Raw genomic sequence first — 17,168 nt, 5'->3', positions numbered from 1 at the left:
TAAAGAGTACGAGTAGTTTCCAATGTTCGTTTAATAGATAAAAACTTTCAATTTTACGTCAATATGTCTATAACTTTTTAAAATCGTTACGGAGAAAATTATCTATTATACATAGAATTTGAAGAAGTATCTTTTTTATAAAGGAAATCGGACTATTTCTGTGTATAGTGGTAGGAAAGGAAGAAAAGGGTCTTTTTCATTATGTTGTTCTTGTATCTTGCAGTTGTCTCTTGACTAGTGCAGTGTAGACACCATCCCTGCTAAGAAGCTCTTCATGCCTTCCGCTTTCAACAATTTCACCATCACAAACAACAGCCACAGTGTCTGCGGTCTTCACAGTTGATAGCCTGTGAGCAATGACTAGCACCGTCCTGCCTCTCATCAAAGAATCCATTGCGTCCTGAAAATGTGTCCATGGATCAGAATTCACAATGATAAGTGTGCAACAAGAAGTTTTCGCAGCAGACCTGTACTAGGTGTTCACTTTCAGCATCTAGAGCACTTGTGGCTTCATCCAACAGGAGAATTCTTGGGTTCATCAGTAGAGCTCTTGCTATAGCTACTCTTTGCTTTTGACCGCCCGACAGCCTTACCCCACGTTCTCCGACGTGAGTTTTGTACTTTTCAGGGAAGTTCGATATGAAGTCATGTGCATTGGCCATTTTCTGTCATGTCATTAGTTTAAGTAAAACAACAGGTTGGTTCGGCCTTAAAGGTTTGCAAGAGGCAAAAGGACATGAGATCTTACAGCTGCATTTTCTACATCAATGCTTTCAACTTTGCCATCTAAACCATAGGCTATGTTCTCCTCTATGGAGCAGTTGAAAAGAACAGGCTCCTGGCTCACTATACTGATCTGCAACCGACAAGCCGACCGTCAAAAGTTCGAAAAAACGATCATATAGATAGATCTGTAACGTGAACTTGAACTTTCAATCAAGTTAGAAAAGTAAACTTCTTGCCCTTTTGTGTAAATGTTCATGTGATATCTCAACCAGAGGAACGCCGTTTATCAGAATCCGTCCTTTAATGGGATCGTAAAACCTTTCAATCAGGTTTGCTATGGTGGTCTGTGGCAAACAAGGAAACATGCACTATGTTAGCAGACCTTTAACGCATAATAACTCACTCAGAAAAGAAGAAATAAGCTGCAGCAGCCCAAGCCCAAGGCCACTGCTAGCAAATATTGCCTACTTTGGCTCGTTACATATCGTCGTCAACCTCACGGTTTTAAAACGTGTCTATTAGGGAGAGGTTTCCACACCCTTATAAGAAATGTTTCATTCCCCACTCCAACCGATGTGGATCTCAAAATCCACCCCCTTTGGGGATCTAGCATCCTCAGTGACACACTACCCCTGTGTGGCTCTGATACCAATTGTAACAGTCTAAACCCACCGCTAGCAGATATTGTCTGCTTTGGCCTGTTACGTATCGTCATCAGCCTCACAGTTTTAAAACAAGTCTATTAGGGAGAGGTTTCCACTCCCTTATAAGGAATGTTTTGTTCCCCTCTCCAACCGATGTGGGATCTCACAATCCACCCCTCTTGGGGGTCCAACATCCTCACTGGCACACTGTTGGTGTCTGGCTCTGATACCATTTGTAATAGCCCAAGCCCACCGCTAGCAGATATTGCCCGCTTTGGCCCATTACATATCACCGTTAGCCTCGCGGTTTTAAAATGCGTCTACTAGGAAGAGGTTTCCACCCCTTTAAGGAATGCTTCGTTCCCCTCTCCAACCGATGTGGGATCTCACATAAGCATTAAGCAAAAGCAAAAGAAAAAGAAAGTAATTACTTTTCCACCACCACTCGGACCAACTAGAGCAACTTTTGTGCCAGGCTGCAATCTCAGTGTTATTCCCTGTATGATGGAAGTTTCTATAACTCAATAACACTGCATAACCTGTTCCCACATAACTAGAATTTAAGATAGCAATACCTTCAGCACCGTGTGATTCGGGCGGGACGGATATGCAAACCAGACATCGTCCAACTCGACCTCTGCATCTTGATCACTGCATTAAATCACTGCGTGTTATCATTCAGTTCCTTTTGAAAATCAAAACTAACAGTTCTTCTCCTGTTCATCTCAATAACTAATAAGATGAAGCAAGATGAAAGAACCAACTCTGACAACTCCCTACTGATTTCATCATTCCATTTCTTCACATCTTCAAAAGAACTATAGAAGCAAGAACAAAGACAGCAAGCATCACAACTTACCCTTTGCTTTTATACCTTAAGAACAAGAACACAATCAACACCAAAGCTTTATAAACTAAGCTGATTGAGTTATTACCCAATAGGGAGCTTATTTCCTGAATTTGCCATTGTTGATACACGATCAAGGAGCTGAAAAACTCGTCTACTAGCTCCAGCAGCTTTCATGACAACAGTGTACAATCCTGACAACCCATATACGGAGGTTCCAACTAGGAACGGAGAGTCGATTACAATAAGTTTTATTGTGCCATATGGAAAAGTGAAGCTCCATTAAACAAAGAAATTTTACCAGTTAAACTATAGAGGATGAAAGATGCCAGAGCTCCTGGACTCATGACCCCTTTGATTGCCAAATTAGCTCCATATATCACGACGATAATAACAGATAAGGTCGTCGTTGCAAAGAGACCTCCAGAGAATAATCCAATCACTTTCTATTACATGATAAGATTGGGAGTAAGAGCTATGAGACTGCAGAAAGATAGATGCACACACATTAAACTCACAGCTTGTTTAAGTCCAAGTTGCAATGTCTCCTCTACTTTCTGAGAGTACCGTGATATCTCATAGGATTCTTGAGCGAAAGATCTGACAGTGCGCACAGCACCAAAACATTCCTACAAAACCAAAACAATGACTATGTTTTACTAATAATGTGTATATCTAAGTATGACAATGTAAATTTAAAATCTGACAGTGAATTTATACCTCAGCTATTGAAGCACAGACAGCTGCTGCTGCTTGAGTCTTGTGAGACAGTTCACGAAGATAGCGACCAAATTCACGAACAGCAACAGAAACAACAGGGACAACAACCAAAGCCAATACTAGAAATGATAGAGCAGACAAAATAATGAGCATATTGGAACCTTAAAAAATGTGTTTTAACCGCCTAAATGTTCAAATTCTTACATGTTAACTTCCAAGAAGTTGAAAACATGAAGGTCAACCCAATTAATGCAGTTGATAGGCTTCTTAGAGCCTCGGAAAGATTGGTAGTTGCTGCATTCTTAATGATTTGGGTATCCTCAGATAGCCTACTAAGAAGCTCCCCTGTTCGGGTAACGTCAAAGAAGGCTATTTCCTACAAAATTCATTAACCAAGTGCTAAAAATAATGATTATAAGTTAAAAGTTTTAGCTTTTTGTTCCAGTTTTTTCATTGGGAGGTACCTGATTAAGAAGATGAGTGAATAAATTCTTCCTTAAACGAGCAACAACGCTTTCACTAGCAGAATAAAATAACCAAGCTCGAACAGCTGAGCAAACCGAACTGAAATCATATTTTTCATGTGTGAGTGACATAAATTTTGCAGATGACATCATACTGGACCTAATATAATTTGAATTGCCCAGATATACGTTTAAAATAGACGTCTAATGGCAGATCACACACCTACTAGGGGGGAGAAAGGATGTGGAAACCTCTCCTTAGCAGACGCATTTCAAAACCTCCATAGAGGACAATATCTACTAGTGGTGGGCTAGGGCTGTTACAAATAATATCAGAGCCAGACATTGGATAGTGAGCCAACAAGGACGTTGGACCCCCCGGACCTCAAGGGGGTAGATTGTGAGATCCCACATTAAGAAAGGGGAATGAAGCATTCCATATAAGGGTATGAAAACCTTTTTCTAGCAGTCGTGTTCTAAAACCTTGAGGGAAAGTCTAGAAGGGAAAATCCAAAGAGAAAAATCTCTGCTAGCGGTGGGCTAGGGCTATAAGAAATGGTATCAGAGCCAGACACCGAGCGGTGTGCCAGTGAGGACGCTGGACCCCTGGACCCCCAGACCTCCAAGGGGAGTGGATTGTGAGATCCTACATTGGTTAGAGAGGAGAACAAAATATTCCTAGAGGTGTGGAAACCTCTCCCTAACAGATGCGTTTTAAAACCTGGAAGGAAAACTCAGAAGAAAAAACTTAAAGAGAACAATATCTACTAGCAGTGAGTTAGGAGTGTGCCAGCAAGGACGCTGGACTCCAGTCCAAGTATCTGATAGCAGTGAGTTAGGGGTGTTATAAATGGTAATAGAGTCAGACACCGAGCGGTGTGTCAACGAGGACGCTGGACCACCAAGGGAGGTGGATTGTGAGATCCCACGTTGGTTGGAGAGAGAAACGAAGCATTCCTTTTAAGGATGTGGAAACCTCTCCAAGCATACACATTTTAAAACCTTTAGGGAAAATCCAAGAAGAAAAGCAAACAATATCTAGTAGCGGTGGGGTAAGATTGTTACAATATATTATGCGCGTCTAAATTATCGTACCCGACTAAGACGATTGATGTGATGTATACAATGGTGTTTGTGACTTCCTTTAAAGCTTTGCTTTTCTGTTCGGGTGTGTCGATATCTCCAGTTACAATGTCTATAATCTTTCCACCGAATTTCGGCTGCAGGATCAGCATTTCAAAGAGTATTATAGAGTAGTAAAATCATAACTAAGTTCAGCACTAGGGAAGAGATACATAAGAACACTAAAAAAAATGCATACAATCAATATAGTTGAGGTGGAAGCAATCAGGAGAGCAATGGTAGCAATTATCAACCTCCCCACTTCAGGTTTTGCCTGCAACAAGATTCAAATGTTGAACACTTGAAAGCTTTTGACACCAAAATGACAAAACACCTACTCACTTACAAGTGAAAGTACTCTGCCAAACCCAACATTAGCAGGCTGAAATTTACAAGCATAGTCAGCATCAGAAAACAGACAAGAAACAACTAGCTCAGTGAATGATGTAACAGAAAACATTACCGGTTCAGCATTCCCATGTTCCAGGACTGTTAACTGATGTTCTTGTGGTGTGCCATGGCTCCTCCCCGCTGCCTGTGAAAAAAAACCATTTGGGAGTATGAGCAGCATCAACAATTTATTCATCCATGGAAATGAAAACTGGCTTACCCCACGATCAATCAATGGAATACTCTGCCTTCCCATGTCTCTCATGGTTGCAAAACTGTTGAATAAGCGAGTAAAACTTCAGAAAATCAGAACCGGGCGATGAGGGGTGCGCGCAGAGTCAAGTTTTGGTGAAGTCTTCTGCTCAAAAGCACAGATTAAAGGGCCCAAGTGACGCTGAAAAAGTTGTGGAAAAGTTTTGGAGGCGACGGCCAATCGTCGTTCTTGTCCTCTCCTTGCGATGATTAGGGGAATCACGTTGATCGATTATAGCAATTCCAGTGAATTTGTACTCAGTTTGGGCATGTTGGTCCGATCAGAAAATCATATAAAATATTGGAAATCTATGTTTCTCCTTCTGCCTCCATTTATCAACCCAATTCTAATATTTATAAGTTTGTGTTCTTGAGGCTCAGTTTTATATATGATCTCTATCCACCAAAAAAAAAAAAAAAATTATGAAAATTATGAGCCCATTCTTCAACATGACTGTAGATTGATGATTTTTTAAAACTCGGTTGAATATTAGTTGAATGAATGTTCGTTGAACAGCTAATCGCTCGTTTTAGTGGGGAGGAATCGAATCTTTCCTAGCCTCTTCCTATTATCTCCAACTTGTTTTCAAGTTAAAATTAAGGAGCTTTGTTCTCAAAACTCTCTTCCATCTTCTGGCACCTTAAAACATACGGAGATTGTTGAGTCCACTTTGGCTGAGGCTTAGCTCTTTGCGCTTCTCGTAGATTTTTTTGGTTTATCATCCTTTCAAACAAGCTATTATCTCACCAACTAGCTAATCAGACTCGAGCCTCACTCAAAAAAGGAAAAAGATGAGAAATTGCGTTGCAAACATTGAGCGATAACGATAAGGGCCACGAACAATTTCGTTAATTCATTTAACTAATTTTCTTCGATTCACGTGTCAAATATTTAAATTTACAATAAAACTAATTTATCACCCACCTAATTTGTCACTACGTCTACTTTCTTTTCATTAATTTCCTGCTCTTAAAAAATGACTCTTGACTAACTTTTTTTTAAAAAATAAAAAGTATTGTGACTAATATCTATACTCTTAAGAAACGACTATTCATCTTAGTCGATCTTTAAAAAATAAAATAATTATTTTAAAAAAAATTAAAAATCGATAATACGTTAAAATAGATTTATATTAGCAATTGTTCTCTAGTTTAAAATGAATTCTTAATAAATAAATAAAAAGTTTAGCCATGGTTAATTTTAATAATTAGTTACCGATAAAGGGATTAAAATTGCCAATTTAAATAAATATAATTATATATATATATATATATATATATGTCGCCGGAGACGGAGTTGGGCCCTTTTTTCTTAAACGAAAAGTTTGGGCCTTACTAGAAAAGTATAATTCACATGGACTGGACTTCATTCGATTAGGCTTGAAAGAATGGGCCTTCCTGGCCCAATTAAAAGAAATTGAATTTCCAGAAATTAATACCTGCATTAGGCTGAAAAATAAAATGTGAAAAATAAATCATTTTGTCAAAGTGGAACAATATTAATGTAACGTACATAATAATGTTCATGGAAAGGAAACCCTAAGTCAAAGTTGCATTAAATACTAAATTAAAAGTGTAATTAGGCATGGAATTAGGAGTAATGATCTTTTTCCCTTGGAACCTGTAAAACATGTCTCCAACACCCCAACCATTTTCAGCTGTTGAAGCCTAAGAACCCAACACAACCTTTGCCTTTTCAAATACTGTTCATTTCCTGTTTCCTAAACCCATATTTTATGTCTCAAACTTAACTTTTATTACAATTTACCCGCTCTTTAAACCTACCTATCTTGGCTTCGATCTTTAGATAATTGATTACTCGATCTTAATTAAAGATTTTCTTTTTACGCACGCATTCCTACGTGCGTCAAAAAAGCAACTTTTGTTACTTTCTCTCATCTTTCACTCGATTGTCGGAGTTGCTACAACGAACACGACCTTTACCATTAAAGAAACTTTTGTTACTATGAGATCCCACATCGATTGGAGAAGAGAACAAAACATTTTGTATAAAGGTGTGGAAACATGTCCAAGGAAGACAATATCTACTAGTGGTGAGCTTGAGCCGTTACGATTACTTTCTCTCATCTTTAACTCGAATATCGACGTTGCTACAACGAACACAGCCTTTTACTATTACGCAGATAACGAGATAGTTATATATAATAACGATGAAATTTATATAAAGAAAGCAAATAATTCACAAAACTTTTAAGGTGATTGATTGATTGACCAAGTCAAAGGCAAATCATGTTTGGGTTTGTAGAGTTGGTTTTGTTTTTACTTAAAACCCGTTGAAATGTCTCCAAGATTCCAACAGGTTGACTTGGTCAAAGATCTTTTGCCTTCATCAAATTAATACTATACGTAATTTTGTTTAATCAATGTTGTCCACTAGTTGTTGCCTACGTTACAACCCTTTTCATCATTAATTTTTACATAATTATTAACAAACCTACCCTATAAATGTTTCTCAATCTCATTCACATTATCACTTATCTTAGGTTAAACCCTAGCCTTGATTTCCGAACCATCTACGATGGTACCTATGCAGCTACGACACTTCAAAAAAGAAATAATCAGTATAAAATCTTTTAGAATCGTGTCATCAAATACCTTTTATATTTTATTTTAGTACGTTTTTATCTAAACAAGAAATACATGTTAATTATCGTTCATAACTGTAAAAAGTAAGCAATAGGGTCCAAGCTTGTAATATAAGCAATCTCAAAGGGTTGATTACATAAATTAAAAAATTGTATTGGGAATAAATACCTATAAATCAGTGAAATAATAGTAAAAAAAAAGGCATCCCATACAAGTTAGGAGCCAAATTTATTATAATTATTGTTTGCAATTGAGGACTTTTGAATTGAGAATTTACAAGTCTGTCCATAAGCTGTCGATATTTCCCAGACATTGCCCAAAGGTTGTCTTTGCTCACCAATTAGGTGACGTAGAGCCATTGTAATCCAAGTATTGAATTGTCTAGTTAATTCAAATTTCGAGCACATAAACAATGATTTAACCGACACCCAATTCCTAATTAATTGCATTAATTAATGATTAATGATTAATTAACCAAACAATCCCACCTTTTTGTAACATAAACACATTGGATTCTTAATTTTTACCTGTTGCCAAACAGACCCAACATCTCAATACCCACAAAGAAACCTATGTTTCAAACCAGACAGTAACAGCTTTTATAAGTACTTTTTTATTTCTATTTTTTTTTTAACCAAAATTTGAGATAAATTGTTTTCTTACGAACAATTTTGGATTTTTTTTAAAAAAAAAAATCATATTTTTATTAAAATTAATTTCGAAAATCTCAGTCAAAAATTTGAAAATCCCTTTTTCTGTATTACCTAAAGTTTGACCAAGTGTTGAAGCACTTTTTCAGGAAGCAGTTGAGAATGGGAAATTTGTGTTTGGCTTTAAACATGAATGAAATTAAATTTTTAGAATGATATATGAAAATATAAATAAATTTAATTATTTATTTTTAAACATACATCATTTAAAATATGTGTTGTATTAAATCAATAATGAGTCAATAATATGCGGTCAAGACAAGAAATTCCTTAATTTGAATTGATTAAATTATTTCCAAACTTTGTTTCACTTAAATAAACGTGATTTGGGATTAAATTTTCAATTCAAATATGGAATAATTAGGGCATTGAAAAGAAAAAAAAAAATGAGAGGAGAAAACAAAGGAAAATATGTAGGAGATGGAGAAAATGATTGGAGGGCTGTGAGAAAAAAAGGGCATTAGCTTTTTGTGTGCAAAAACAATGCTTTCCTCATGGGCACACTTATGGAGACTAACAATCTTTTTTCTTTTTTCTTTTTTTTTTTTGAATTTTTAAAATTAATTCAAGTATTAATTTAAAAAATAAGTCATTTGTATCTTTGATTAAGTTGATATAAACCCTCATCTAACATTTATTGTGCTGAAAAAAATTATAAAAAGAAATTAAAGGCTAAGGTATGGGACCAAATGATATTTTAACAATGATATATTTTTTTAAGAGCAATATTCTTTCCCTCCAACTGCCTCATAGCCACAAGCTCTCTATATATACTGTTAGCTCACGCATTTCGTCCTCACCAACCTCTCGCTCCCTCTCCCTCCTCTATTTCATCTCTCCCTCGCTCTCTTTCCATTTTAAGGTTGTTTTTTTTTCTTTTGTTGGCTCTTGAGTTCTTTAGCTCTGTCTTTTGAATTTTATGTGAGCAATGTCTTTAGAGCATGAATTTCTGTTTGTTCCGGCATCTGGGTTTGCCTCAACAATGGCAAATAATGTGAATCTCTTTCTTTGTTTCCTTCTCTTTGTGGCTGTTTTTGGCCTTTGCCTTAGCCCCGGTGGTCTAGCTTGGGCTCTGGTTTCAAGGCCAAGAAACAAACCCATCATTCCTGGCCCTTGTGGCACTCCTTTTTTAGGTCAAGTTTTTACCTTTACTACTTCTCTCACTCATAGAGTTCTTGCCAACCTCGCCCATACCTTAAAGGCCAAATCTTTGATGTCATTCTCTGTTGGGTTCACTCGTTTTGTGATCTCTAGCAACCCCATCACTGCCAAAGAGCTTTTGAACAGCTCGGCGTTTGCTGATCGTCCCATTAAGGAGTCAGCTTACGAGCTTTTGTTCCATAGAGCAATGGGGTTCGCTCCATATGGGGAGTATTGGAGGAACCTTAGGAGAATCTCAGCCACTCATTTGTTTAGCCCCAAAAGGATATCTAATTTTGGGGAATTGAGGCAGAGAATTGGGGTTGAAATGGTGGAGGAAATTAAGGGTTTGATGGAAAAAAATGGGGAAATTGAAGTGAGGAAGGTTTTGCATTTTGGGTCGTTGAATAATGTTATGGGGAGTGTGTTTGGGAAAAGGTATGAGTTTTTTGGTGATGGTGGGAGTAATTGCGAGGTTGAGGGATTGGTGAGTGAAGGGTATGATTTGCTTGGGAGTTTCAATTGGAGTGATCACTTCCCTGTTTTGGGTTGGTTGGATTTGCAAGGCGTGAGGAAAAGGTGTAAAATTTTGGTGGGGAAAGTGAATGTTTTTGTTGGGAAAATCATAGAAGATCATAGAATGAATAGAAAAGGAAAGGGTGTTGTTGTTCATAATGATAATGACGATGAAGATGATGACACCAAATCTGGAGATTTCGTTGATGTATTGCTTGATTTGGAAAAGGAAAACAAGCTCACCGACTCTGATATGATTGCTGTGTTATGGGTATGTGTTGTTGTCTCATTATTCTTATTATTTTATTACTAATTCATATTCTTCACCATTTTCCTTTTCAAAAAACGCCGCAGGAAATGATCTTCCGAGGAACAGACACGGTGGCGATTCTCCTAGAATGGATATTAGCCAGAATGGTTCTTCATCCCGACATCCAATCCAAACTCCAATCGGAAATCGACCGCGTTGTTATACCCGGCCGGAATGTCTCCGATTCCGACCTCCCAAATCTCCCTTATCTCCATGCAGTCGTTAAAGAGACTCTACGAATGCACCCTCCTGGCCCACTTCTCTCGTGGGCCCGCCTCGCCATCCACGACACCCACGTCGGCGGTCACTTCATTCCCGCCGGTACTACGGCGATGGTCAACATGTGGGCCATAACCCACGACCAACATATCTGGTCCGACCCGACAACATATGACCCGGAGAGGTTCCTTAAAGAGGAGGTGGCTATAATGGGGTCTGACTTACGGCTAGCACCGTTTGGATCTGGAAGACGGGTGTGCCCTGGGAAAGCCATGGGGTTAGCCACTGTGGAGCTTTGGCTAGCTCAGTTGGTTCACAGGTTCAAATGGGTTCAGGTGAATGGTGGGTGTGGAAATGGCGTGGACTTGTCCGAGTGTTTGAAGCTGTCGCTGGAGATGAAACAGCCTTTGATCTGTAGGGCTGTTCCGAGGTTTTAGGGTTGGGGACTCGGCCATGATGAGCAAAAGAAAGGGTATCTAAGGGGGTTTATTATATAATATATGTTTAAAATTAAATGTATTTGCTTTTTTTTTTCCTTTTAAGTAGGGAAACTAAATGTTGGTTTTTGGTTATTGTGGTTGGGTTTGGTATTGTATGTGTGTGGAGTGTGTGGCTGATTCTGAATTTTATGTGAGTGAACACGAACATAAATCCGCCACAGTGTGGACTAAAGTTTTTATAAAGTCATGTGTTTATGTTATATCTATTTTAATAATTACGAACCTCCACAATAATATAATTATTTATTTTGAGCATAAATTCTCCTGCCTTTATTTTTCATTTTTCAATATATTTCATACCAATTATTTTTTACAGGACCCAAGTCATGAATTTAACCTTTCTTTAGAGAAATAAAAATAAAATTTGGGAGATGTTTTAAAAATAATTTTAAAAACGAAAAATCATTCAAATTAGTTGACTATAAATGAATAATCCAAGACAAAATGAATATAATAATATTAGAAATTATTTACACACATATGCCACGTTAATATTCCCTTTTGAGAAGATTAAAGCTGAACTAATATTCTTTAATTAAATTTAATAATATGATGCGAGTAATATTGACGTCAGATAAATATATTTAATTACAGAGAAGAAAATGAAATCACTGAGGAATAATAATTAATAATATAGATTTCACCACAAGCTTTGCTGGTGAAAAGCTCGTGTTTTTTTTTTTTTTCCAAATTATTAAAGAATTATTCTAGGAGTTTCTTTTAAATATATCCAATAAAAATCAAAGATTTTTTTTTTTAATTTTAAAAATTTGAATTTATTTAATTGTTTGGATACGGCTTGTTTATTCCAAATGAGTGCAAGCTGCACTGCACTATAAAAATGGCTTCTTTTTTGGCTGATTCTTCTTCATTTTTTTTTTTAAATTTTCTTCTTCTCTTTATATGACACATGCATGCAATATATTATATGGGGTGAAAAAAAAATTAAAATATCAAAATAAAATTTAAAAAAAAAAAAGCAAAATTCTATTAGTGTTTTTAAATGTGCTTAATGGTAGATTCTCAATTTAATATCTTATATATATATATATATATATCTTTAATCCTATAGAATAATGGTAGTGTAATTTGTTGGATTTCAACTCATTTAATAAATTTATTAACATGGTTCATGTTACAAGTTTTTAATAATTATATTATTTTATATTACACATGTTTTAATTCAATATGAAATGACATAAAATATTACATTATACCAAAGTTTTCATCTTCCCTTGCTCCAATTCCACATTTTCAAATTTTAAATTTAAATATAGAAATATAAGATTTTTTTTAAAAAATATTTTGATCACAAAATAAAAAAATTATTTTAAACGTATATTAATCCGTTAAATTTGAAAACAAAGAAAAAAAATAATTTAGATAGAGTTAGTGAATAAGGTTAAGGAGATTAAATAATTTAACTTAAAAAATAAAACAAGGTAAGTAAGATTTTGAGGGTAAAAAGAGGAATTGAAATAAATATTTGGATATGTTTCCATGGCGGTTTAGTGTTAATGCACTTAATTAATTAGAGGTAATTTTAATTAATTCTTTAATATATCCTAGAAGTGAAAAGCTATTTATAAAATTAATTTTGTATTACATAAAAAATTATATTTGACGACAAATGGGATTTTAGCCAAACACACTTTTTTTTAATTAAAAAAGAATAAATTATTCCCATGTGTAATTTGCAATGGCATAAAAAACTGTATTAATTAATTGATTTATTCTAAGTATATTAATTAATTAACATATCATCCACCAAAGTTTTAGGTATTTTTAAACAACTCAACAAAATTTATATAAACAATATATTGAATGCCAAACTAAAATTTTTACCTAACTTATCCACTTAAATTCTAGGTGAGGTATAGTTGTGATTTAATATGAATAGGTCGAAATTTGAATAAAGTTTGATCCAAACGTCAAGATGAACTCTAGAAAAGACGAATTTTGAAAAAGGGTGATGTGAGATCCCACATTGATTGGAGAGGGGAACGAAACATTTCTGACAAGAGTGTGGAAACCTCTCCCTAGTAGACGCATTTTGAAACAGTGAGACTAACCGTGATACGTAAAATGCCAAAATGGACAATATTTACTAGCAGTAGACTTGGGCGGTTACAAATAGTATCAAAGATAGGCATTGAGCGGTTTTCCAGCGAGGATGTTGGCCCCTTAGGAGTGGATTGAGAGATCCCACAGGATGTTGAAGAAGAGAACAAAACGTTTCTTATAAGGGTGTGGAAACCTATTCCTAGTAGATGTGTTTTAAAGTCTCATGACGATACGTAACAAGCCCAAGTAGACAATATCTACTAGCAATGAGTTTGGGGTGTAGTGGACAATATCTAATAGCGGTGTTACCGACGAACTCTTTTTATCGACAAATATTTTCTAACATAAACATGGTTTAACCTCAACCAAGATTAAGTTGCATGTTGTTGAACTAAACAAAGTAACAACACACCTAGATCATATGCATACGGTTCGAGTATTAAAAGAATACCCAAATGGGTGATGTTTGAAGTTGCAAGCAAGATAGTATATATGATGTTGATTGAAATGTTGTATGATTTGGATTAGAACATTGGATTTGGGTTAGGGTTTTGGATACTAAATTTGGTTTAAAAAATGAAAAATGAAGTTTAATAATATGAATTTGTATGGTTTCATATGATTTGTTTCAAGTAGACAATCAATTGGAAGCATTATAAACCCTAGGTAGCTATGGCCTGGAAGCCACACAGCTACAAAGGGAAAGCATATGAACCAATCATCCTTCTCATCCACCACTCTTAATTACACACAAACCTCCCATTTTGGATTAAACATTTACATGGAAAAGGCCATTCTTCATTTCATATTGCATGCGCAATAAAGTTAGAATGTGGCTTAGTCATGCTCTTTTAAGTTTCTTAATCATCTATATTTTGAACCTTCCATTCCCCTTATTATATCTCATTCCTTTACTATATTATTAAACCCACCATCCAAAAAATATCATAAACCAATTTCAACATAGCTTAGCTCGTAAATTCTATATTTTTATCGTCCTACAAGGTAGAATAAGAACGAAAAAAAGCTCCCTTAGAAATCTCGAGTAAGAATGATGGGTTTTTCCTAGAATTTTGTATTTTTTTTTTTTTTTAATCCTGTACAAGCCCACTACTAACAAATATGGTTAGTTTTGTAATACGTCTACTAGGGAGAGGTTTCCACACCCTTATAAGGAGTGTTTCATTCCCCTCTCCAACCGATGTGAGATCTCACAACGGGCGATATTAGAGCCAGACACTAAGCAGTATGCCAGCGAGGACGTTGGGTTCTCAAGGGGGGTGGATTGTGAGACTCCACGTTGGTTGGAGAGGGGAACAAAACACTCCTTATAAGGGTATACGCGTTTTAAAACCATGAGACTGACGAAGATACGTAACGGGTCAAAGCAGACAATATCTACTAACAATGAGCTTGGTCAGTTACAAGACAAGATATTAGTGGGATCCTAAGGCAAGTAGGGTAACGCACTTACAATGATTTGCGTCGCTATCATCGAGTGAGAATTCAATATTCGAATCTATCCTAGTGAGAATTGTTAACCCTAATATGTAACAAGTGCTTCTAGTAACGCCTCTCAATTCTTATTCTCGTAATCAAATCTAAATCTTTCTACGATATTAAAATGAACAAAAGAAATATATATATATATGTAGGCGGCTTCAAAGAGAATTGATTTCATTCTTTGAATGAACTTATGGCTTTTTGGAAAAAGTTGGGGTCCCCCATCACATGAACATGATGAACCTTTCAAAGGGGATTTTTTCTTTTCTTCTTCTTATTTTTTTTAGGGATTGGATTTGTGTTATGAGTTCCACTTAAAATTTAATTTATAGGCATATAGTACATTTACCTAATTTTTATAAGTGTCATCATCTTCACCATTATTCATATCAATCATGGCAATAGTGATAATCACTTTGAGTATGATCGAGATGTGTGAGAGACTCTGATTCTTATTCATAATGTGCAAACCACTCTTCTTTTTAATATACTTATCTAAATCTTAAAACTCCATCAAATCCATTCTAAATCATTCTTTTCAAATTTCAAAAGTACCCATACTTTTTTTTTTTTTTTTGATCCGAGATCGAATGATCAGCTGCACTATGCTCAAATTGTTTATTATGTATATAGCATGAGATTAAGTGGTAAATATTATTATTGCATTCAAAACTTGAAATCTATATTTCGACTCAGAATTGAGACCTACGGTTATGTAGTTGTGATAAAGAATAAAAATTTAGATCAGTACTCGTTCTAAGTCACTATCAACAATAGCTCAAGCTCACGACTAGCAAATATTGTTCTTTTTGGTCTGTTACGTATAGCTGTCAATCTCACGGTTTTAAAACGCGTCTAGTAGGGAGAGGTTTTCACACCCTTATAAGGAATACTTTGTTCCCCTCTCCAATCGAGGTGGGATCTTACAATTCACCCTTCTGGGGGCTAGCGTCCTTACTAGCATACCACCTTGTGTTTTGATGCCATTTGTAATCGCCCAAATCCACCGCTAACAAATATTGCCTATTTTGGCTCGTTACATATCGTCATCAATCTCGGATTTAAAACGCATCTAGTAGGGAAAGGTTTCCACTCTTACAGTTTCGTTCCCCTTTTCAATCGATCTGGAATCTCACACTATCGTACTGTTTCCACGATACAAACAAAATAGAAGTTTTAAAAAGATTATAAATTTGGGAGAGTAATATTGGGAGTGTTTGAAAGAATAATTTATATATATATATATATTTGAAAAAAAATGGAAAAAATTAGGGTTGTTACTTAAGCAACAAAAATTGTAATTGATAAAGAGAATTAAAACGAAAGTGAGGAGGGGCCAAGGATGGAAGCTCTTAACTGTGCTAGCAATAATGGAGACAGGTTTATTTTAAAACATAAATGGTACTCAATAATTATGAGCACAAAGACCAATGATTAGCTGCCAACCACATAAATTTTATTCTATTACCAAATTAAATTTTTTTTATTTTCTATGATGTATACAGCAAAAGGTGTCTCCATTTCAGCTTATAATCGTTTAATGTTTGAAAGTTTGTCCTAAAATATGACAATCCCACATTAAATTTTGTAATGTATAACGTTACAGCTGTAATGGTTTCTAATATTATATACTTTTTTGCTTCATTTTTGGTCTAAAAACCTTTCCTTGGTGGATGAATTGTCACATTTTTATTCACCTTTCATCATTTTAATTTTTGTTTCTTTTTTTATAGTTTATGACCAAAATTTATGTTAAATGCATGATCCAAACGAATTTAATAATAATCAACCATCGAAACGAATATATTCATCTATAGTTTACGAATAAATATCGATATAACCCAAGATTGAAACTTCGATAGGATGTTTAGTTCACATCTGTCGTGTAAAGTTATGTTTGTGGATTCTTCTTAAGCTCGAATTATTCAATGTTTAATCGAGAAACCATACGCACTGAATTTTATTTTATAGTAATTAATGGAATTATGGGCCCATTATTGCATTTTTTTAAGAAAAAGTTTCTCCTTTTTATTAGGGAAAGTGAAAGTAAATCCATAGGAAGAAATCATTTCGATTAAAGTGAAGATGGATGGATGGTAGAAAGAGCATGAAATCTGTTGGACCATTCCAATATGTAGTGGGGCAGTCATACTAGGACTTGTGACGAATGTGACACTATATCTATTCCAAATGGAGTGAACCTTTTTAATAAAGTGTGACGAGATATAACTAAAATACAATTGAAGATCAGTATCGAATTTGATAGAATAAACGAAAAATAGACTAAAATCATCGTTGCGTAATCAAAGCATCCTTATTTTCTCTAAGATGGTAGATTTTAATCCTCAATCCTATGTTTCTGTTCTAATAAGGTTGACTGTTCTATGCAGACAAAACATGTTTTTTTTTTTTTTTTTTTTTTTTTTTTTTTTTT

General features: G+C 35.3%; 2 protein-coding genes across 3 annotated transcripts; one reads left to right on the top strand and one right to left on the bottom strand.

The window, feature by feature from the left end:
- Positions 1 to 103: 103 nt before the first annotated feature.
- On the bottom strand, positions 104 to 5,525 carry LOC111431268 (ABC transporter B family member 25-like). 2 transcript variants are annotated; one of them, XM_023067840.1, is made up of 18 exons: positions 5,134 to 5,525; positions 4,987 to 5,058; positions 4,870 to 4,905; positions 4,723 to 4,797; positions 4,497 to 4,621; positions 3,402 to 3,501; positions 3,142 to 3,313; positions 2,938 to 3,056; positions 2,736 to 2,846; positions 2,519 to 2,663; positions 2,306 to 2,438; positions 2,135 to 2,188; positions 1,946 to 2,021; positions 1,802 to 1,867; positions 963 to 1,070; positions 749 to 856; positions 468 to 665; positions 104 to 400 (listed from the first exon to the last, which is right to left on the bottom strand). In XM_023067840.1, exons 1-18 carry the CDS (start codon positions 5,176 to 5,178, stop codon positions 200 to 202), a joined length of 1,944 nt encoding a protein of 647 aa, XP_022923608.1. In that variant the 5' UTR covers positions 5,179 to 5,525; the 3' UTR covers positions 104 to 199. The 2 variants fall into 2 exon arrangements, with proteins under 2 accessions (XP_022923608.1, XP_022923610.1); XM_023067842.1 differs by lacking the exon at positions 2,135 to 2,188 and having other exon boundaries at positions 106 to 400; positions 5,134 to 5,524.
- A 3,805-nt stretch (positions 5,526 to 9,330) lies between these two features.
- On the top strand, positions 9,331 to 11,422 carry LOC111431269 (cytochrome P450 78A5-like). The gene is made up of 2 exons (XM_023067843.1): positions 9,331 to 10,409; positions 10,493 to 11,422. Exons 1-2 carry the CDS (start codon positions 9,411 to 9,413, stop codon positions 11,102 to 11,104), a joined length of 1,611 nt encoding a protein of 536 aa, XP_022923611.1. The 5' UTR covers positions 9,331 to 9,410; the 3' UTR covers positions 11,105 to 11,422.
- Positions 11,423 to 17,168: the final 5,746 nt, after the last annotated feature.

Source organism: Cucurbita moschata, unplaced genomic scaffold (genome assembly GCF_002738365.1).
Source record: "Cucurbita moschata cultivar Rifu unplaced genomic scaffold, Cmos_1.0 Cmo_Scf00036, whole genome shotgun sequence".
NCBI classification, from domain to species: domain Eukaryota; kingdom Viridiplantae; phylum Streptophyta; class Magnoliopsida; order Cucurbitales; family Cucurbitaceae; genus Cucurbita; species Cucurbita moschata.
Note: the sequence above shows the minus strand (reverse complement) of the source record. Positions and strands in the feature narration are given on the sequence as shown.